This window comes from Eptesicus fuscus, chromosome 7 (genome assembly GCF_027574615.1).
Source record: "Eptesicus fuscus isolate TK198812 chromosome 7, DD_ASM_mEF_20220401, whole genome shotgun sequence".
Classification (NCBI taxonomy): Eukaryota; Metazoa; Chordata; class Mammalia; order Chiroptera; family Vespertilionidae; genus Eptesicus; species Eptesicus fuscus.
In genome coordinates, this window is record NC_072479.1 from 67,493,799 (window position 1) to 67,516,723 (window position 22,925).

Sequence of the window (22,925 nt, forward strand, 5' to 3'; positions counted from 1 at the left end):
AATCCTGCTGTGGAAGGAGAATAAAAGGAGATAAATAACACTAGTCTGCTTTTCTCAAAAAAAGGTTTTAATCTGTGCCTTAAACATTCTTAGGAACATTGATTTGGCACCAATATATTTAAATTCTCAGCTTTATATTTAGCCAACCTTACATAAATTCATTAGGTCATGTTCAAGAAAGCCTTAAAGAGCAAATCATGAATTAAAAATAGCCACTTCTAGAAGTTTTCCTTCCTTTAATGTCATTTGTTAAAGCCACAGTTATGATAGGTGCTCTCTGTAAAAGGTCAATTAGCAGATTACTCAGGATAGTTAAAGTTTTGCGTTAACCTTCTAAATGTCAAGTCGAAGTTAGAAATGTTGCTACATTTGGGAAAATTTTGCCATAAAAATCCTCTATATGATGAAAAAAACAATTCTAGGTCACAGATAAGAGTTGGCACACCACTTCCCAAACAGTGGTCCACTCCCTGGGTTGGCATGGATTTGAACACGTTTTAATATTTGACCTCTTCAGTGAGTGACCCCTATGAACCAGTACGGAGGGGTAGTGTGGAATAGTAGGAAGGACAGCTTTGCACACTTTTTTAATATGGGAAAGGCTTGAGCCTGCACATGAGCTCCGGGTAAGTCCTGGGAGAGGTTTTAGAATAGAAAGAGAAGGAAATAGCCAATGGGACGAGGCATTGGTCCTGGTGAGGCCCAGAGGGACTGAGATGAAAAGCTGTGGCAGAGGGATGGTCCTTGAATACCCTTCTCAGAGCCTGGAGGAAAAGAGGTGAGTGTAAACCACCTTTGTTCATGTCTGAGCTGAAAGTGGGGAAAATTCAGTCCCTTCAGTTTTCACTGTGAAGTAAGACAAGGAACTACTAATCTCACCTGCCTGTGGTGAGATTCCTCCAGGTGCATGTGGGGGTGTGGGTGAAGGCACTGCCAGGCGGCTGTTGGCATTCATACATGGCTGGGCTTTGGGCTAGGGAGGTGTGATGGAAAGGTAAATGGTCAGAGAAAGTCAGCAGGCTGAAATGATGGGCCGTGGTCACCGAGCTCGATGAGGACGGAACTAAAGAAGGGAACAAGCTAGTGAGTGAACAGGAGCAAGTAGAGGGACCGATTAACTGGAGGTCACCGGGAGGTCACCGGGAGGGCTAATACAAATGGCTCCGCCAGCGCAGGGGTCTGCTCTGTTCACAGATGTGTCCCAGCCCCTGGAACCTGCCCAGCCCCTAGCGAGTATAAAATACTTGTATTTGTTGAGTGAATGATGGCGACATAGCAGGGATTATTTACGAGACAGGCTGGGAAAGGGAGGTGTGGTCAGGGTTGGATGCTTGAATGAGTGATGAAGGAGGCAAAGCATGATGGATAACACCCCATCTGTCTGACATGTATATGTAGTAGGTTCTGGGTTAACTATCCATAGTAGGTTCTGGGTTAACTATCCGCTTTTATCATTAAGTTTTTTGGCCTTTTATAGGAATCACTGATTTTTAAAGAAATAAAGTAGAGTCATTTCTCTACACATGTTTGAGTTGATCTTTCTCCAATAGTGCCTTTAAAGCCATTGGAAGAATCAGGGTTGTTAGAGTCCGCTTCATGTGGGCCGAATAAACAAACAACTCGCTCGTAAGAATTATTTATCTCCCTTCCAGATGAGCCCAGTGTACTTCTCAAAGACAGAAGCCCAGCCGGGAATGCCTTCTATGGCTTTGCTGCTTTTGCTCATCACAGAGGTGGACTGTCTCGCGTTTACAGTGCTGTGTCGCCTCTCTAACCTCTCCGAAGGGAGGCTTTTAAAGGCCTCCTTTCTGCTTTTAGAACGGGGCTGAAGTCGCATATAAATGTAGGGATGGCTGTTTGCAGAGGAGAAGTTCACAGAAAGAGGCCGAAATGATGATCCTCTCATTTTAAAACAATGCCAGGATTTCCCCATGGAGCGAAATGAGTCAAAGCAGTATTTTAATTTTGAGCCAAGATTCACATCTTTTCCGGACAACTTAAGAGTAGTTCTTAACCCTGTTTCTCCCCCATACTCCTGTATGATTACTTGTCCACAGTAGATATTTAAAAGTCTGTACTGACTGATCTTTAGTTGTAAAATAAGCAGGTCTCTGAAGTGCCCTTCCCTTTACCTGATACATTTTCCTTATGATCCAATTGAAACATCACCTCTGAAGTTGCCCCCAGGTCTCCCAGGTGAATGAGCATGCCGCTGTCCTTGGAGTCACATAACTGTCTGCTCGCACTGCCATTCTTTACTTGTATGCTGTTTCTCATCCTCTCCTTTCATCCACCCACAAGCAAGGACCTTGTCTATTTCGTATCTCCAGTGCCTTGCGTGTGCCTGCCATGTCCGAGGTGCCAGAGTTTTCTGACAGATGAGTGCGACAGCAAGAAAACTCGTTCTCCAAGCACACCGTGTGTAGGCTTAGGCTGGAACACCCTGCCCTCTCGAGGATTTCCCCTGGTTAGAATTTTCATGCGGTTAGGGTACTGCTGTTAGGTGAGCAATGATTAATTGATTATGGCTCTGTGATCCAAACAATAGATGTGATTAACCTAGGGAAAAGTTAACCTTTTTTTCTACACTAACTTCTTGTTTAAAATACATATTTTATTGATTTCAGAGAGGAAGGGAGAGGGAGAGAGAGAGAGAAACATCAGTGATGAGAATCATTGATTAGCTGCCTCCTGCATGCCCCCTACTAGGGATCGAGCCCACAACCTGGGCATGTGCCCTGACCAGGAATTGAACTGTCACCTCCTGGTTCATAGGTCAGTGCTCAACCACAGAGCCACACTGGCCAGGCTACACTAACTTCTTTTAAATTAATTATAATCCATAACTGACACTGAATCTATATTTGTTAAAAGTACAGGTGTCCACCAAGATGATAACAATGATTATTATTTGAATGGCAGTATTTTTTTATCTTAATTTTTTTCTTTAGTTATAATTTATTTTATTCTTTGACTTTTTCTACTTCGGAATATATATTGGAAAAACATATTTTCAATTTTAAAAAGATGTGTTACATGATGGAAACAGGAGAAATAAATGCTTTAGAATAATTTGGAACCAGTTGGCCTGGATCAAGATGGGCCAGTCCATACTTTGGTAACAAATCTCAGTGGCTTAGAAAAGCATAGTTTATTTGCTGCAGGGTTACAGGTTCTTCTACAACCAGTGTCTCAGACCCAAGCCTCTTCCATCTCAAAGTAGGTTCCGAAGGTGCTGCGGGAGGTGGGGGAGAGATGGGAGAGGCCTTCCAGCTCTCACCGGCCTCATCACGTGTCACTTCACCAAACCAGTCTGATGGACCCACGCTTACAGCAGAGGAGAGTGGAAAATGCGGGGGAGCACCAGTTGTCTCTGCTAACACGAGTGTAACTCTTTTCATCTTACAGTTACTGTAATGAGTGTATGTTGGACCCAGATTGCGGATTCTGCTACATGATGAACAAATCCACCATCATGGACTCCTCCTGTGTTCCAGTTAATAAAGCATCTACAAGTGAGGCAGCCTGGGGCAGGTATGTCACTCACTACATACTGTGAGAATACACAGTAAAATTTCACAAGGAGGCCTGTTGTTAAGCTTAAAGAGTGACTACACTTACCTTCGAGAACTGCATTTCTTTTAAGCTGGTCTTTTTCCTAAACGGTCTTTAAAACTGATCTTTATAACTACAGAGTGTCCCCCAAAAATGTATACACACTGTAAATGATAAAGTCAGTGTTTATTAACATACAGTTCATTTTCAAAATTTAAAAGAATTTACAGAAATCAGTACTCTTTTTGTCAATGCCCGTTTTCAAACTGATGACTGTTCTGGTCCAGGCACTGCTGATAACACGAAGCAATGGAATGGCAAACATCAAGAATCATTTCATTTGGTATTTGTGTGCCCTCAGTTCGCCAACTGTTGTGGTTTTGCACTGTAAACTTTACCTTTTATGTGTCCCCGTACAAAAAATAAAGCTTAGTGGCACTTGAGGATAAATTTACTGTGTTCAAAGCTTAGTCTGGCTCCATCCATTATTTCAAATCAGTTAAACCTGAAAAGGAGCGAAAATTAAGTGAGTTGGCTGCTAAAGGATGTGTACATTTTTGGGGACACCCTATACATTACTTTGCAGCAGATACTCATGAGCGTGGGTGTAAAACACTGCAGCAGTGTGTTTCACAGACTTAGAGTAGAAAGCACTCCCACCTGGCCGTCAGGAACCCAGATCCCAGACCCACCTCTGCCGTGCGAGAGCAGAGTTTGGACCGTGAGGCAGGGATCCTGTATATTGTCAAGGCAGTTTTTCCCATTGCATATTTTTTAACTGCACCAATCATTTTCAGACTCCTAAACTTAAGTGAAAGACAGAAGATTGTCAAGTCAAAATGAATTAATGTCACTTTAAATTCTTTCATGGAACTCTTATTATCTTAGAGTACTTTCCTGAAAGTACTTAATGAAATTTAGAAAAATTAGGATAAAAGTTGGTGGTCACTGGCATGTAACCAGTCTGGGAAGCTATCAATCTTTTTCTTTCTTTCTTAAAAAAATATGTTTTTATTGATTTCAGAGAGAGGAAGATAGAGGGAGAGAGAGATAGAAACATCAATGATGAGAGAATCGTGGATCGGCTGTCTCCTGTATGTCCCTTACTGGGGATCGAGCCCGCAACCCAGGCAAGAGCCTTGACCAGGAATGGAACTGTGACCTCCCGGTTCTTGGGTCAATGCTCAACCACTGAGCCACACAGGCGGGGCTAAATATTTCTCTTCTTGACAGATCACATTGGTTTGTAGTAGGCAAATAAATGAAATATTTGCATACAACAAATAATCCCCACATTAATGAACTATTCACATCCATGGTCATAGAAAGCATATAAATATTCTTCGACATGGCTTTAACCTCTTTTGCGTTTTAAATTGCAGTAAAGAGAATAATATGTTCTTATCCTATCTGCCTCATAGTACTGATGGCGGTAATGAAATCTGTAATGAAGTACTTGTGTCTCCTAGAAGCTATAAAGTACAATGTATCATTATTAATCATTACACTATTACCATTAATCATTTTATAAGAGAATTACTCCAAGAAGTAGAAGTGAATTATATGGCAGTGAATGAAAATCCAGGCCAAATTTTAAATACACTAATTACAAAGAAATATATTTAAAAAATTCAATTATTACTTAAAATCAAAGCTTTAAAAGAGCTCCTTTTAGAAACACTCAGTGTATAATTTGCATCAGCTAAGCTTCATTAGGGAGTTAATTGAGTGAATATTTCTGGATGTAATAGTTTATAATTTTAACCTTATGATTCTTTTTCAGTAAAAAAACCCTGAAAGTTACTAGTCTAGAATTATGACCATATTATGAAATCTGTGCATGTAGTTTCTGTATTTCATAGAATTCACTTCTAAACTTAGAGATATGTTGACTAATGGAAAGCGAACACTAAAATTAGACATTTCTCTTACTCCCAGAAGGTCTAGCGGTCAGAGGCTTTAAAATAGAGGTTTTGTTGTTACTTTTTGCAAATAACAAAGTATATAACGCTTTAGTAGAAACACATATTTTTGTTTCAATGTCTCCTTAACATTTTGTTTCTATTTTGAACTATTATTCCTTGAGTGCACACACTAGTGAAAAGTGAGGCACAGATAATACCTAAGAAGGAAAAATACAAAGAACTAAATGCAATATATAAAGAACTTATATGTTTATAGAATTGTCTTAGAAAAATCTCAAATTCTTTACTACAAAAAAAAAATAGGTTGTCTGTGCTAGAAAGAACGTAAAAAGGCAGGATATGTTTACAATGAAAAAGTTTTAAAATAGAATATCCATTTGTAGTTAAATAGTGTTTCCTATATTTTTGTTTATTAGTTGGTTGATGGGTTTTATGCAAGTACCTAGAACGGAATTCTCAGGGAAAAATCTACCATTACCTTGGATTTACATCTGAAATATGCGATTTATAGATATTTCAGGGTCAAGTATTAAGGCAGTTCATAGTCATATAACTGTAGCTGTTTCCTGGAAAGACACCAGGTGGAATTGTAATACCATTCATTCATGTTGGAAATGGTATGATGATTTTTCTAAACCCTGAATTGTTTTAACATAATGAAAACCATTTGCCTGTGTAATCAATTATATCTATGTTGTTGCATTTCAGTAAATTTTTAAAAAATCATTTAACTCTCCAAAGAAGATATACAAATGGTCAACAAGCACATGCAAAACTGCTTAACACTGCCAATCATTAGGGAAATGCAAATTAAAACTGCAATGAGATAACATCTCATACCCAGTAGGATGGCTGCTGTCACAAAAAAATAAAATGAAATGAAAACTGTGGAGGATGTAGACAGATTAGAAAGTCTGTATACTGTTGATGGGATTATAAAATGGTACAGCCACTACAGTAAACAGGATGGCAGTTTCATAAAATTTTACAATTGAATTACATATCACCCAACAATTCCATTCTGGGTGAATATCCACAAGAATGAAAAACAAGGTTTTAAAGAGACATTTCAATACCCATGTTCACCGCAACACTATTGACAATAGCCGAAAGATAGAAGCAACCCTAGTGTAACTCAGTTGGTGAATGGATAAACAAAACGTGGTTTTACATATAATGACACATTCAGACTTAAAGGAAATAAATTCTGGCACATACTACATCATGGGGGAACCTTGAAGATTAAGTGATAAGTAAAATAAGCCAGTTACAAAATGACAAATACCCTAAGACTCCACTAACATGAGGTGCCTAGAGTAGTCAAATTTACAGAGACGGAAAGAAGGGTGCCGGGCGTAAGGGACAGTCGGGAGTTTTTGTTTAATGGGTATGGAGTTTGTTTTGCAAAATGAAATTAGTTTTAGAGATTACTTGCTCTCCGTTGTGAATATACTTAACACTATTGAACTGTACAATTAAAAATTTTAAATGGTTAGTGAGGATGGTAAATTTTGTGTTCTATGTATTTCACCACAATTAAAAATAAAAAGAGAAGCCCATTTAAAAATAATCTGGCATGCTTCTAGAAGATACAACACCGTGAGCTGATGGAAAATCTGCTCCTGCCCGTCACCCCTATACGTTCTGAATGCATCCCATGCAAATACAGGTTTAGTTGGGAAATTAGAAAGAAATTTTAATGAGTTAAGAAATCATAATAGAAAATAGAACATTAAAATCAATAACTGAAAAGAATCACACAAAGTTAGAACTAGAGCTGAGTTGGCCTATAGAGTAAGCAGAGAATGGAAATTAAAATGAGAAAAAATAATGCAAACCAAAGAAATACTAGAGAGAATCAAGAAAATTAAAGTTGTTTCCTGGAGGAGATCGCTATAATGGAGAAACCTCTGATGGTACTCTTTCAAGAAGAGAGAGAAGGCACAGATAAATAGTATTTAGAATAGAAGAAAAGCATGTGGGGTCAGATAGTAAAGATATTAAAAATAATAGGAGAATACTATTAATAATGTTGTGATGTATTTGAAAACAGATAAAATGGACCATTTTCTAGAAAAAAAATTAACTTTCTAAAACCTATTCAGCACCTCTGTGAAGTATGATTTTCATCCCCATTATACAGATGAGGACAGTGATGCATAGAGGATCCAAATGACTTTCTCAAAGTCAAAAAGCCAGTAAGTCCACCAGTTTTAGGGGAACATCAGTTGGGTAACAGAAAGGTACATGTTTTAGAATCAGGTCATTTCAAATTTGAACTTTCATTTGTCTTGTGGCGCTGGGACAAGAGCCTCTCTGAGCCCCATTCCTCATCTGTAAAATGGCAATGATATTATTGGTGTATTGAACAGTCTTTTTTATGAAGATTAAACAAGAATGTATCTTAAGACTCTTGTAAAAATGTAATGCCCTGGGCAAATGGGCGCACAACATATCCTGTAGGAATTTCTGTTTTTCTTAGATTTGTCAACAACACATTTCCTAGATTAGAGTAAGCACTTCCTGCCAGACAAGTGCATTAGAATACGTTCTCCTTATCTGTGTCTTTTCACCCACCTCCACATCGCCCGTATGGCTCTCTAGACATACAGACTCACAAATAATCTATTCTGGAACTTCAAACATCCTGACTCTTTAAAAGTATTGCTAATGAGGGCTACTTTCTTAATGTGCTGATTCAGTATTTGTTTCCCATAACGCAACATTTCTGCTCTGTAATTAGACTCACTAAAATAGCTAGATAGACTCCCTACTTGGCAGCTCATTGTTCTGACTCGCACTGAAAGCCTGGTTTATTGTGTTCATTCAGCAGCGGTATTTTTCTCAAAGCTGCACTCTCAGACAACACCAGCCTGTTTTCCCAGCATCGCACCCCTCTCCATTCTAGTCATCAACCCCTTGTGACCACCCCATAATACAACTTCCCACCGCTGTGCCTTCCTCGTGCTTTGCTTCTACCTAGAATTCACCCTCCTTCTCCCCTCTTCGTCTCTGCCTGACTTCTTTTTTTTTTTTTTTTTTTTTTTTTGGTGCAGTTCAGCTGTCACTTTTCCTTTGTTGTCTCTCTGATTGACCCCAAAAAAGAATGCTTATTAACATCCTGCTGTCCTCTAGCACTCCCCTGTACAACTTACATGATAATTATACTGTCTTATATGATAGCGGTTTGGGTTTGGATGTATCTTCTCTTCTAAACGATAAGTCCCAGCGTCTGTACGCTGCACTATTCTTAATTCCTTGGTGCCTTGTACATATCAGGCATTCAGTCAGTAATTGTTAAATGTCAAGGTGGAAAAGGCTGCCAACACTGGAAAATATGTACAGGTTTGAACGTACCACAGTTTTAAATGAGAAGATACGGTGTTTTTCCCAACATTTCATTTTAGCTGTATCTTCCACGTTCATGATTATTTTCAGGAGAGGAAACCTCTAAAAGAAAAATGAGAGTGATGCAATTTTAATTAACCATGTTAATGTTTACCTGGTACTACTTAAAACACTATAAAAATTAAATTAACACATAACCATGCACTTGAAGTATATATACTACATATTGTTATAGTTGTACTACATGAAAAATACTTCTTAACAATTATTAGAAGAAATATTCACATTTCCTGAAAACATTCCCTGGTATACCAGGGAAGCTATATCTGTGGTGACAGTATAAGACCAGGTATATTGTGAAAGTAGGCCAAATAGCAAAAATGGGGTTAACCCCATCACCTCTTTTTTTTCAAGATATATATCAGTTTTGCATTTAGAAAAGAAATATATTTTATCATCAACAAATTATATCAGTATCTTAACATTCATGGACAGGATTGATATTTTAATCAGTTATTTATATTAGGGATTTTAAATGCTCAAGTTGTGCTTCTACATTAACAGTATAGTTTAAAATCAATATTTGCTAGCATACATGTCAAAGAGAGAAAATAAGAGAGAATATTTTAATCCATTTGCTTTTTGTGTTTTTGCTTGAATAGAAGTCACTCTGCTCGATCACCCCCGTTACGCTCTGTGGCTGGATACTGTGGGTGTGTGAGGTTCATCTATCCTAAGTAATTTCTGAGGCTGCGTGCCGCTGGCTCTCCTTTTTCAAAGCCAGAAACTTAGACATTGTTGGGTTTCGGTGAATGTCTGTATTGCAGACTCTGTTGCTGTTTATTTACACTGTAAAGTATACAAGTCAGAAAAGCAAAACTTCTCTGAATAATTTATCTTCCTCTTTCATGTTAGTTTCTTCCATTTCTTAGCTGATATTTAATTATAATGCTAAATTAACACATTTTAACAGTTTTCTCCAAGTAGTAATATTCATAATGTATTTGACTACCCTTCTTCTTAGTTCATAACCTTACATTTCTAGTCAGTCCCTGTTCCTTTTACATTTAAAAAAAAAAATACTCATCAGTTCATGCTTCTCCAAAAAGTAGTCTGGACATTTTTTCTCACTAGACAAGACTCTAAGACTTTTAGGATAAGGATAAGGACCACGACTGGAATTGCATGTGTTTGGTGAATATAAAGTGACAGTGGCAAGTTTGGGTTCATCTAATAATGGTGCAATTAAGCAACAGGTGTGGTACCGCAGAGGTGAAGTCTGGGAGGTGGGGATTTGTCAGAAAAGGAGCAGAGAGGAAGGAGAATGGACGGCTGGAGCTGATCCTGGACATGTGAGTTTGGATCGGAGTGTCAGAGGGTCTCTTTTAGGAATTTCTTTTACTTTTATAGGTGCATTTTTAAAGTTGTGGAAATCATACTGGGAATGATTAGAGGTGAATGATTTCATGGGATACCAGGATTGTGGATATGACATTGTATCACATAGTGAGATACAGTTCCCTTCCAAATATTCTGCATCTATTAAGAAGAAAGTCAGCTGACACTATCATGGTTTTAACACATGACCTAACTAGAAATGAGTAACGTTGTTGTGTTTTTGTCCCACTTTTATTATAACTCTTCTGTTCTTGGCAAGTGTGGTTGATTGCTTCAGTGTTCAGAATATCTGCTGCACTCACTAGGGAAGGATTCGATTTCCCATGCCCATTCAGTCTTACCCACATGGCTTGCTCTGGTCAAGGAAATGAGAGAGGAGAAAACAAACAGACATTTATTAACATGTATATCTCATAGACACATGAGAGACATTTAGGAATGTGTAACCCAAAGAGGTGGCTTCAAATTCAGGCTTATACAGCATCTTCAGCAAAGAAAGATGCGTGACAAGAAAAAGAACCTTGAGTCTGTAGAGATGACAAATTGTAGGAAGGCAAATATATGGGGAAGGAATGGGCACTATAAAGTCTAGTTAGTACGGTTGTTACGTAGATTCCCCTGGTGCCGTCTCCACGCTGATAGGGTCTAGAGTTACTCTCTGATTAACTTCTGTCCTTCCAGTTAGAAAGGGAAAGAGGGACACATTTGTCAATATTTGTCCTGCTTCTTGGCAAGTGGGGAGGGCAGAGAGCTTTTCCTGTGTTCACTGCTTCTTAATTGCCTTGGAACTCAGAATGTAAAGTGGACACATTCCGGTTTCCTTCCCTTGGGATAACTGGGAATGGGTTACGCACCTGGGGATGTCACTTATGTCAGAGGAGTGGCCTGCGGCGGAGTAGGAATGCTCGAAGTAAATTAGGAAGCAGGGATAGAGTATAAAGCGCCGGAAAATGTGATCATAAAGGTATCCAAAGAGGAAGGACAAAGAGAAACAACCGGAGAAATACAATGAAGATAAAACAGGGCAGGCCTAGACACATTCAGAGAATGTGGGTCTCAGAGACACCTCAGAAAACACTGAGAACACAGCCAGCCTTCTCCGTGGTGAATTTTCTCATTTGCAGATCTCTCTCTCGGCCAGGCTTAGAAGTGCCTTTGAATTAAGCCAAATCACCCCAGATATATTGGCAAAGTTTGCTAAGACTGACAGCTTTGAGTTTTCTTACAGATTTAGTATTTGGTATCTATATACATTGGATACAGTTATTTTTAAAATATATATTTAAAATACTGAAGGTCAAATAGTATGCATAGCATTAAATTTTATCTGTGCACAAAAATTATTTCATGAATGTAGATGAAGGGTACTGTATCTTTGTCTCATTAAATCCCTTAGCAGCCATCAGTTGCTTTTCTCAATTGGCTTCTATAAATGTTTCATGTCCTATGGTGCAACCATTTCTGCATTAAGTGAGGGGCTGGTAGAATATAAATTACTGAGAGCCTAAGTGTGTGGAGCAGATAAGCCACAACTGGCAGCTGGCAGAGCCCATCCTAAATTGAAATAGGAGTAGTGTTAATAATCCTGTGGACTGGCCTATGACTTGTGGCAGCAATGTAACCATGACCGGTGACCTCCTCCATCCCACTCAACGACACACATACACCACACTCAAAATGAGCAACGTACAACGAACTTGGGAATTCATTGTGAGTCAGTCTGATCCTTTAAAAAGAGATTTTCTAGCCCTTGTGAATGTGTGCCGAGTAGTCAGGTATAAGATGGTCAAAGAGGGTCACTCTTTTATGTTCCAACTCTAAGACTGAATGAGATATTCTATGTGTGCTGCTGTTTTGTAAAGAGAAGGATAAAGTCATTCACTACCTTTATATCCTTTTTTTACTTTTTTTTTTCTTAAAAGCATTTGTGGTTCTTGGCATTCTGAAATTTGAGAATGATCCAAACCACATGGGAATAATAATACACCTGCCCAAGATAAATGATGGAGTATAACTAGCATATTAGATATAAAACAAACTCAAAACAACTGATCCTCTTGGCATTTTTTAATTAAAGTCTTACAAACTCTTAAGAATGCTGATGTCCAGAATTCAGTAGAACATTGCTTTTCAGCAGCTAATCCTCTAGCTAAGTAGAATAATGGCAAGTGGAGAGAGGTTCTGGCAGCATAGCCCAGAGAGATCCAAGAAAGGCAGGTTTATTTGTGGGGATTTTTAATCTAGTACTTTCTTTTTTTAATTTACATGAATTTTCCTTTATATTCTAAAATATGGCCATGCTCATTTTAATGTAATAATTGCTCTTATTACTTATCCATTGACTTTTCTGGAGAGCCCCAATTCACCACCTCTCATTTCATCTATTCCCCCAGCAGTGAGAAAAAATGTTTGTTCCTAGAAAATGTGCTGTTTTATTCTGCAGCACGTTAGTACATGTGCTAACTTGACAATATAGTATAGACCCAACCCAGAAACAGTTCAGCATAGACCCAACCCAGAAATGAACCCCAAGTTCACAAAAATTAAAATGTAGGCAAATTCTAGTGATACTTTCAGATCGCAGTTCAGTATCAGTCAAAGACACTTACATGCCTCATGGATTTAAATGTTATAGTTAGGATTGTTGCAAACACAGTATGTTCTCTAGTAGAGCTAATTGAATAAGACCTGAACAAAAATGTTGCTCAGAATAGAAGTAAAAAATATTTCAGAAATCTATTCATAAAATTATTGATTTTGAAACACAAACGTTCACAGATTATTTTACTTCTGCAGTTTTTTGGCTATATTCATTTGACATTTGGCTCTTTTTTACAGAATGGTGGACTGTGAAATAACTAAAGTAAGTTAATCATTTTTTCCAGACTGGAAATGTAAGACGTTATTTCTTTGTAGCTAGCACATATTAAGATACTTGTCAGCTATTACTCCAAAACACCAGATCCTCATGCACTTAAGTATAACTGTTCTCTAAAACATTGTATATGATCTGTAATTGTGTTCACATGTTGTATTAGGATTACACCTATTAGTCTCTATTCCCAAATGGGATTATGCCTGACACACAGAAATCTCTCAGTACATATGAAAGTCATTGAAAGAATAGTGGTAAGGGAAGAGAGTGCTCCAGCTATGAGTCCTGTAGATATTTTGACAAGGAATCTGTCATTTTCATTCTTCTGGGTGATTCTGTGTCATTGAAAAGGACCAGACTTTTTTGAGGAACTTGTAGTTGAAATAACAATAGCTAACATTAACAGCCACACCATCAGCCATATCTACTACAGCTCACAGTATTCTTTGCCTGATTCTGTTTCCTCTTTTTCTATTTCTGACTCAGTTGGGTATATGGGATTCAAGAAGTTTCTTTTAGGAAGTCTAAAAATCAATGGGCAGTTTAGCCCTTGCATAACAGGAAGGGAGGGACTAACTGGAATCAGAAACTTTGATTTGTGTTTTGACTCAGTAACTGACCAGAGTATGGCCGTGGGTCATTTATTTTGCCTTTCTGATCCTCATTCTCCTAATCTTTAAAATGGAAGGAAATAATAACACTACGTCTTGTTTGTCATGCAAGATCATTGAGAAAGTCAATTGAAAATGTATGTGAAAAGGATTTGGACTCTTGATTTAAAAAAAAAACACACCATTATAAATCTCATTTCCACAATTACCTTGCTGTATAAACTGAGTAGAACTGCAAATGTAGAATTAAAACTGTCTTTTTTAAACATGCCGGTATTAGGATAAAAGAAGAGTTCCTTTTCCTACAAATGCTTTCTTAAGTTTGCAAGAACTTTCATCAAGTTATTTTCATTAAATCTTACATCATTATAACAGGAGAGTTTTTCACTATTCTTTATTGATAATTAATAGAACAAATAGTAATCGATAGAACGAACAGACAAAAATAGTGAAGACACAAAAGACTTGAACAGTACTGTCAATCTGTTTGCCTAACTGACCAGACATTTATAGAACATTCCACTCAACAGCAGAATAAATATCCTTTTCAAATGAACATGAAACTTTATCAACATCTACAGTATTCTGAGCTATAAAACAAGTCTCAACAAATGTTAAGTAACTGAATTCATAGAAAGTATATTCTCTGACCACAGTAAAATTAATTTAGAAATCAGTTTTAAAAATGTTTTCACAAAAATTCCTAAATACTTGGAAATTAAACAGCATACTTCCAAATAACCATGGTGTAAAGAACAAAACCCAAGGAAATTAGAAAATATTTTTATCCCAATGAAAAAATATATAAAAATGTTGGGATGCAGCATAAAGCAATACTTTGAACAAATGTCTGGTTTAAAATAATTATATTAGAAAATAAGAAAGGTCTAAAATCAATGATCTAAACTGCCAATTATGAAGCTAGAAAATGAAGATCAAATAAAATCCAATGTAAGTAGAAGAAAAGAAATACAGAGTAGAAATCAATAAAATAGAAAATGGGAATATAGGAGATAAAGTAAGTGACATCAAAAGCTATTGTTTTAAAGAGTTCAAAAGTTGAATTATGTTATATTTAGACTCATCAATGGGGTTGGGGGATGGAGAAGAGAAAGAAGACATAATTTACCACTATTAGAATTAAAAGAGAGGATTTAAATGAAATGGACAAAATCTGGTGAATGATACCAGATATTTAAGGGAGAAATCATGCTACTTCTACATAAACTATTTCAGAAAATGGTAGAGGGGGTAAACTTTCTAAATCATAAAGAATCATATTGGTACCAAACCATATAAATTCTATAAGAAAGGAAAATTCCAGATAAAAATTTCAGTATTCCTCATATACCAGGGTAGGCAAAAGTTGGTTAAATTACCAGCCATCATTACCTAAAAGATAAATCTTAAGTAAGGATATGAAAGAATAACCACAATAATAAAAGACAATACAAATACATAATGCGATAATTAATAAATACATAATAAAATAATAAACTTTGTTTCTCATACAACTGTAAACATACTTTTGCCTACCCCAGTATATACCCACAGAAATTCTCAAATTGAATCCAGCAATATAAAGGAATGCACAGTTTATTTAACATTTAAAATCAATTGATTTAACTCACTATATTAGTGAGCAAAGGAGAAACACCATATGATCATCTCAGGAGATGCAGGAAGTTTTTTTTGACAATATTCAACATTCATTTGTAATAAAAACTCTGAGAAGGCTATTGTAAGGTCTATAACCTTTGGGGGTTGGCTTTTGGCTCACCCTAATTCTTGAGATTCATGTTGATGTATCAATAGTTCATTCCTTTTTATTGTTGACTAATATTGCATAGCATAGGATGTACCTCTGTTTGTTTAGCTATTCATCCACTGAAGATATTGGGGTTATTTCCAGTTTTAACTTCTAAGAAGTAATTTTCAAGTACTTTGATTTCATTATAACCTGACAGAGCATATATGTTCCTATATATAATTTAAGCACTTTGGAGAATTCTCCTGTCTAAAATAACTTAAGATCTTTTTTCTGAATCTGTTTATAAGGAAGTTTGCTTGAAAAAGTTATATGTTTTCAAATATGGCAGAGTTTCATTTATGTAGCACCCAGATCTACCTTGGATTAGATTTTATCAAAGCTGAGAACATGCCTTTAATGGACGTTTTATAATTTGCAGGTAATGATAAATGCAGTCAGCATTCTGTGTAGCTTCTAATTAGAGTTTAGGGGGAAATGTACCCAGTAGCGTTTTGGAAAAGGGACAGATCATTTTATCCTGGAAAGGGGTGATTCATCAGGCACCTAAGGCCAGTTAAGAATACCCACTCCTTAAGAATACTTTGCAATTTGTTGGGCAAAGGTTTGCTTCTGAAACATCCTTCATTCCCCTTTCAAGTGGGTTGAGAGCTTGTGCTCTGATCTTCCAGCTTCAGAGGTTCCAGACAAGATCGGGAGCGTCAACTCTGAAATGCAAACTTGTCAGTAATTCGTTTCTTAATTTTTAGTTCGTGAAATTGCATTCTTGGGAGCCCTTGTAAAACCATTTCATCCACCTGTATACAGATTGGTTCTGTGATGTTAAGTAACCTGTCCCGTAGCTAAGATTATGGGGCTCTGGGCTTTCTCAGCCGTCAGTTCAGAAAGAAGCAGGGAACTGCCACCACTCAGGACAGTGCTCACCGAACACAACAGCTATTAATTGTCTCTTGCTGGTTTTTCCAATCACCTGTGAAACTAGGCAGAACCAGCCCACAGCTTTCCGCTTTCTGCTGTGTTTCCAGAATATCCATCCAGTGATCTTTCTTTTTTCCATCCAGGGAACAAAAGTGGGGGAAAGGCCAGCTAACTAACTTCTCTTTCTCTTCATTTGTCTAAGACGGGTGGGGAAGGTCTGGCCTGTGGGCTGGATAAGGCCCACGAAATCATTTGGTCTGGCCCTTCCAAGGCATTAGGGGTGAGTAATTAAATGTTTGACCAAATACAGCAGGATAACTTTTTTTTTGAAAGTGAAATTATGATCTATTAATTTACATAAAAATCACTTTATACATTGAAGAATAGTTTTTCAGGTTGTAAACAAACCAAGTTTGAAGCTGTCATCATTGGGATTCATGGGACATGGTCTGTTCCTCTATCACTTGGGTCGGCTTTAGCTCAAGTGGTTACTTCGTCCTGGCAGACATTCAGCAGGATAACTTTTAAGTTGAAATTTTGTACAGCCCTCGAATGATGTTATAAATATCCAATGGCCCTTGGCAAATAATAACACCCCTTAACTCTGTCTTGCCCACCAAGCTCCAGGTTCCTTGGTGCCTGAGTTACTGAGGAGGTGCTGCCCAGAGATTCCCTTCACTTCCCTTTGCATTTCAATGAACAGGTTATGTATGTAAAATGGATTTATAAACGTATCAGTATTTACAACTTTTTCAAAAAAATCTTAAGCATGTTGCAATATATCAGTTTTTAAATACAGGTGTTTCAGACCAATAGCCTCTGGGAGTAGACTCTGAAAAGAAAAACAAATCGAAGGCATTAAGAACCCTAGAGAAAGGAGAACACGGTTGGTGCTGCTGCGTGGAATGATGCATCACTTTTCCAAGGCTCTCTTCACACCACACCCAGACTCCTACTTCTGCTGGTGCCCTGGGCCCTACCACTGTCACTCTCTCCTGGGTTACTACAGAGCCTCCTAACTGCCTCCCTGCTTCCACACTGGCCCTCGCACCCTCCCCACCACCTGTTCTGCACAAAACAGCCACAGTAAGCCTTTAAAGCTGGAAGCCCTGTCACTCTGCTCTCTGCCCAGGACTCTGCGCTGAGGTCCCACATTACTTAGGACAAAAGCCACACCCTACAAAGTCCTGCACACTAAACATAGGCCTCCAGTGCTGTCTTCCTTGCTCTCTACACTGCAGCCCGTTCTTTTTTTTTTTTTTTTTTTAATTTCTTTATTGATTAAGGTGTCACATATTTGTCTTCATCCCCCCATTCCAATCCCACACCCCTCCCCACGGATGCCCCAACCCCCTGTTGAACTTAACCATTGGATAGGCTCATATGCATGCACACAAGTCCTTTGGTTGATCTCTCCCCCCTCCCCCCACCCTCCCCTATCCTACCTCTGAGGCCCGATAGTCCGATCGATGCCTCCTTGTTTCTGGTTCTGTTCTTGTTCCTCAGTCTATGTTGTTCATCATTTCCCCTAGATGAGCGAGATCCTGTGTCACTAGATATATACTTATAAGAACTGAATGTGAGACGAGCAATAATAGTTATGCTGACAGGCAAATGAATCAGTCTGTAGTGAGTTTCTTTCTGGACCAACAGTTCTTTTGAGACCCAATTTCAATGTCCACCAGTTCCTTATGTGTACATGTCAGCACTGACCCCTCAGCTCTGGATGGTGGACAAATGGTGGTAACGGAGGTCCGACTCCCTCTGGTTTGGTCTCGGCCGGACCCAGGGGCACGGCTTCACCCGGACTCAGGGGCACGTGGCCCACCCAGACTCAGGGGCGCGTGGCCTCACCCGGGCCTGGGACCCAGCCTCACCCGGATGGATCCAGGGGCACATGGCCTCACCCGGACCCAGGATCCGGCTTCACCCGTACCCAGGGGCGCAAGGCCTCACCCGGACCCAGGGGCACATGGCCTCACCCGGGCCCAGGGACCCAGCCTCATCGGGTCCAGTGGCGCGTGGCCTCACCCGGACCCAGGGGCGCGTGGCCTCACCCGGACCCAGGGGCGCGTGGCCTCACCCAGGCCCAGGGACCCAGCCTCACCCGGGTCCAGGGGCACACGGCCTCACCCGGACCCAGGGGCACGTGGCCTCACCCGGGCCCAGGGACCCAGCCTCACCCGGGTCCAGGGGCGCAAGGCCTCACCTGGACCCAGGGGCGCATGGCCTCACCCGGGCCCAGGGACCCAGCCTCATCCGGGTCCAGTGGCACGTGGCCCACCCAGACTCAGGGGCGCGTGGCCTCACCCGGGCCTGGGACCCAGCCTCACCCGGATGGATCCAGGGGCACATGGCCTCACCCGGACCCAGGATCCGGCTTCACCCGTACCCAGGGGCGCAAGGCCTCACCCGGACCCAGGGGCACATGGCCTCACCCGGGCCCAGGGACCCAGCCTCATCCGGGTCCAGTGGCGCGTGGCCTCACCCGGACCCAGGTGCAGCCCCTGTTCTTGCAGATACCCAGCCAGCTTCCGTCTTGGGCTTTCACCCTTGTCTGGAAAGCTATCCTTTCAGATACCTGTAGGGGGTGCACTTTTCCTTCTCTGCTCGGTAATCACTTTGGCCTGGAGCCCTTCCCTAAGAGCCCTATAAAATAGCAAAGTACCCCTCCTGGACTCCTTGCACTACTCCCTCTGCTTTATTTTTCTTTATAGTACTTACTGGTTTTCTGTGCGCCCATTAAGAATATAGGCTCCATGAGAGCAGAGAGCTTTTCTGTTTAGTGCTGTAGACAATGTCTGGAGCCTAGGAGTCGTATAGTAAATATTTATCGGGTAAATTAATTAATGACTCTGGGTCCCCTGAGTTTTATACTGCATTACCAAAAGTGGCAGAATAAGCTAAGAGCAAAAAATCAGGGAATACTAAAGCTATTTAATAACCATAACATGAGTCTGGTAAATAAGTTGGTTTTGACAGATGAATTATTATTTTTATTAACCCAGCACTTTCTGAAAATTAATGTTAAACTCTACCATTATGATTGTGAAGTTGTCAGTTCTTCTTTGAAATCCTGTAATGCTGCCTTCCATGGCTTGAAATATATTTAATCAGGTGTTTACAAGATTAGAACTATTATATTTTTGCGATGAAATGAACCCTTTATTATTATGTATGATTTATCCTTGAGAACTGCTTTTGCCTTAAAATCCACTGTGTCTATCATTGTGAAGTTTCACCAGTTTTCTTTTTGTTAATATTTATGTCTATTTTTTCTTTATAAATATTTCAACTGTCTCTGTCCATATGTGTAGGCGTTTCTTCTAAACAGCATATAAGGTGTTTTCCCCACCATTCTAACCAGCTGTATTTTCATCAAGTCACAGCTTGTTTGCATTTATCCACATGTGCACCAGCTTTTTATTCATAATTTTTGTTCCATCTTTTTGTTCCTTCTGTTTAGTTTCTAAACTCATATTCATAGACATGTGAATATATAAATACTAGAGGCCCGGTGCAAGAAATTCGTGCACGGGTAGGGTCCCTAGGCCTGGCCTGCGATCAGGGCCGATGGGGCCTCCCAGCTGCCGGACAGGGCCTCCTTTCCCCAGCTGCCCGCTGGGGCCTTCCTTCATTCCATGTCACCCCCTGGTGGTCAGCGCACGTCATAGCGAGCAATAGAATTCCCAGTTGAACTTCCACGGGGACACTTTGCATATTAGCCATATATATATATACATACATATATATATATATGTATGTGTGTGAATATATATATGTGTATGTGTGTGTGTGTGTGTATACACATATGAACAAAGATACTTCTTTCTATTCTGTATCTTTTAGAAGCTTTTCCTGCAAGAGTATTAGTAGTAGACTCCCCCAAGCTTTGTCCAGAATTTACTTAAATAAATGAATTTACTTATATTTCCATCACTCTTAAGTGGTAGTAACCTGGCCATAGAAATCTAGATGTACAGCTCTTCGTTCTCAGTACTTTGAAATGGTGCTCCATAGTCTTCTGAGCAGAGTGCTGCCAGGTGGGGCATCATTCCTTTCTAAGTAGTCTTTGCTTCCTTTGGGTGCTTTTAGCCCTTGTCTTGGTCTTCATCATTCTGTAGTTTCACAGTGATGTACCTTGCTGTGAATTTAATTTTATTTATCCGACTAAGCGATCATTGTGCTTTGTAAATATGAAGTTTTGTCTTTCAGCAATTTATGAAGAATTTTCAGCCATGATATCTTCATATACTGTTCCCCAGGATGATCCTCTTCAGTCCTTTCAGAATCCTAGTGAGATGCATCACATTCTGCCCTCTGTGTCTCTTATCCCAACTCTTTTCTTAGTGCCATGTTCTGGGCAATTTCCTCAGATCATTCATCCACTTCTCTAATGTTCTTCACTGGAGTCTAATCTGCTGGTTAGCACATGTATTTTTTTTTTCATTTTTTTATTAAAAAAAAGGATTTTAAATATAATACTGTTACATGCAAAAATCTTAATATTTTAAGAAAAACTATCTTAAATATAATGTTACATGCAATAAACATTAATATCTCAAGAAAAATGATTTTAGCCCTGACAGGTTTGGCTCAGTGGATTGAACATCAGCTTGCAGACTGAAGGGTCCCAGGTTCGATTCCGGTCAAGGGCATGTACCTTGGTTGGGGGCACATCCCCCAGTACGGGGTGTGCAGAAGGCAGCTGGTCAATGTTTCTCTCTCATTAATGTTTCTAACTCTCTAGCCCTTTCCCTTCTTCTCTGTAAAAAAATCAATAAAATATATTTTTTAAAAAGAAAAATGATTCTAAATATGATGTTATATGCAATAAACACTAATTCAAGAAATATTATCTTACATATAATATTACATGCAATAAACATTAATATTTCAAGAATAAAAGGATTTTAAGTATAATAATATTACCCAAACTCTACTAACATAGTATGATAGCACAAAAGAAATACAGGAAATACTAAAAATCTTCAAATAACAGAATTACTTCTATTATATTCTAGTATATCTCCCCTTCCCCTCCACCCCCCCCCGGCTCTATTTTTGTTCATCAGTTTATGGTGTTCATTATATTCCACAAATGAGTGAGATAATATGATATTTATCTTTCTACGACTGGGTTATTTCACTTAGCATGATGCTTTTAAAATCTATTTTGTCAGAGTGAGTATTGCTACTCCAGCTTTTTTTTTTTTTCTTGGAAAAATTTTTTCCATCCCTTCACTTTCATCCTGTGTGTGTCTTTTGTTTTGAGGTGGGTCTCTTGTAGACAGCATATAGTTGGGTCATGTTTTTGTATCCATTCAGCTACCATACACTTTTTTATTGGAGTATTTAATCCATTTACATTTAAGGTTATTGAGAGGTACTTATTTATAGCCATTTTAATTCTGTATGGCTAGGTTTCTCTCTGTTTCTTCTTCTCAGCAATCCCTTACAGAAATCCCTTTAGCATTTCTTGTAATGTTGGCTTGGTGGTGATGAACTCCTTTAGCCTTTTTTTTTTTTGGTCTGGGAAGCTCTTTATTTGACCGTCTATTTTGAATAATAGTCTTGCTGGATATAGTAATCTTATTCTCAGATCCTTGCTTTCCATTACCTTGAGTACTTCATGCCATTCCCTTCTGGCCTGTAGAGTTTCTGATGAGAAATCTGTTGTCAGCCTTATGGGAACTGCTTTGTAGGTAACAGTTTTCTTTTGCTGCCTTTAAGATTCTCTCTTTGTCTTTAATTTTTGGCATTTTAATTATGATGTGTCTGGGCATGGGTCTGTTTGTGCTCTTCTTGTTTGGGGTTCTCTGCCTCCTGAACTTGTGTGACTTTTTCCTTTACCAGGATAGGGAAGTTTTCTACCATTATTTCTTCAAACACCTTTTCTATTCCTTCCTCCCTTTCTGCCTCTTCTGGCACACCTGCTATTCTAATATTGTTACGTTTCACTTTGTCCCACAGCTCCCTTAAGCTGTCCTCCTGTTTTTTAATTGGTTTTTCTTTTTGGTTCTCTAATTGAGTGATATTTTCAACTCTGTCTTCTAATTCACTGATTTGATCCTCAACTTCCCCTAATCTGCTGTGTATTCTTTCTAATGTGTTCTTTATTTGTGTTATGTCATTCTTTATCTCAGACTGATCTTTTTTCAAAGTTACTGTATATTTTTTCATACTGTTGAGCATTCTGAACATCATAACTCTGAACTCTGTTTCAGATAAATTTCTTATCTCTGCTTCATTTATCTCTTCTTCTGGAGAATTCTCTAGTTCTTTCATTTGGGGGTTGTTTCTTTGTCTCCTCATTCTGGCTGTCTGGGTTTGTGACTATGTATTAGGTAGATCCTCTATACTTCTCAATCTCTAGTGCAGAACAGTGTTAAAGGCTGTTTCTGACTAATTGGATCAGTCAAAGCCTCTACAGACTAATAGGATTCCAACTTGAATTGCCCCAGGTAATCGTCCTCAGGTGTGGTGAGAGTTTTTTTCAACAGGGTTGGGCAGTTGCTTCTGCCTGG

General features: G+C 39.0%; 1 protein-coding gene across 1 annotated transcript in view; it reads left to right on the forward strand.

Annotated features, from left to right (window-relative positions):
- The window catches only part of SLC2A13 (solute carrier family 2 member 13), a 288,312-nt gene that overhangs the window by 224,537 nt on the left and 40,850 nt on the right, over window positions 1-22,925 (forward strand). Inside the window, exon 7 of the mRNA XM_008140555.3 lies at window positions 3,409-3,534. Coding sequence (XP_008138777.2) covers window positions 3,409-3,534 — 126 coding nt within the window. The remainder of the gene's footprint in view (window positions 1-3,408; window positions 3,535-22,925) is intronic.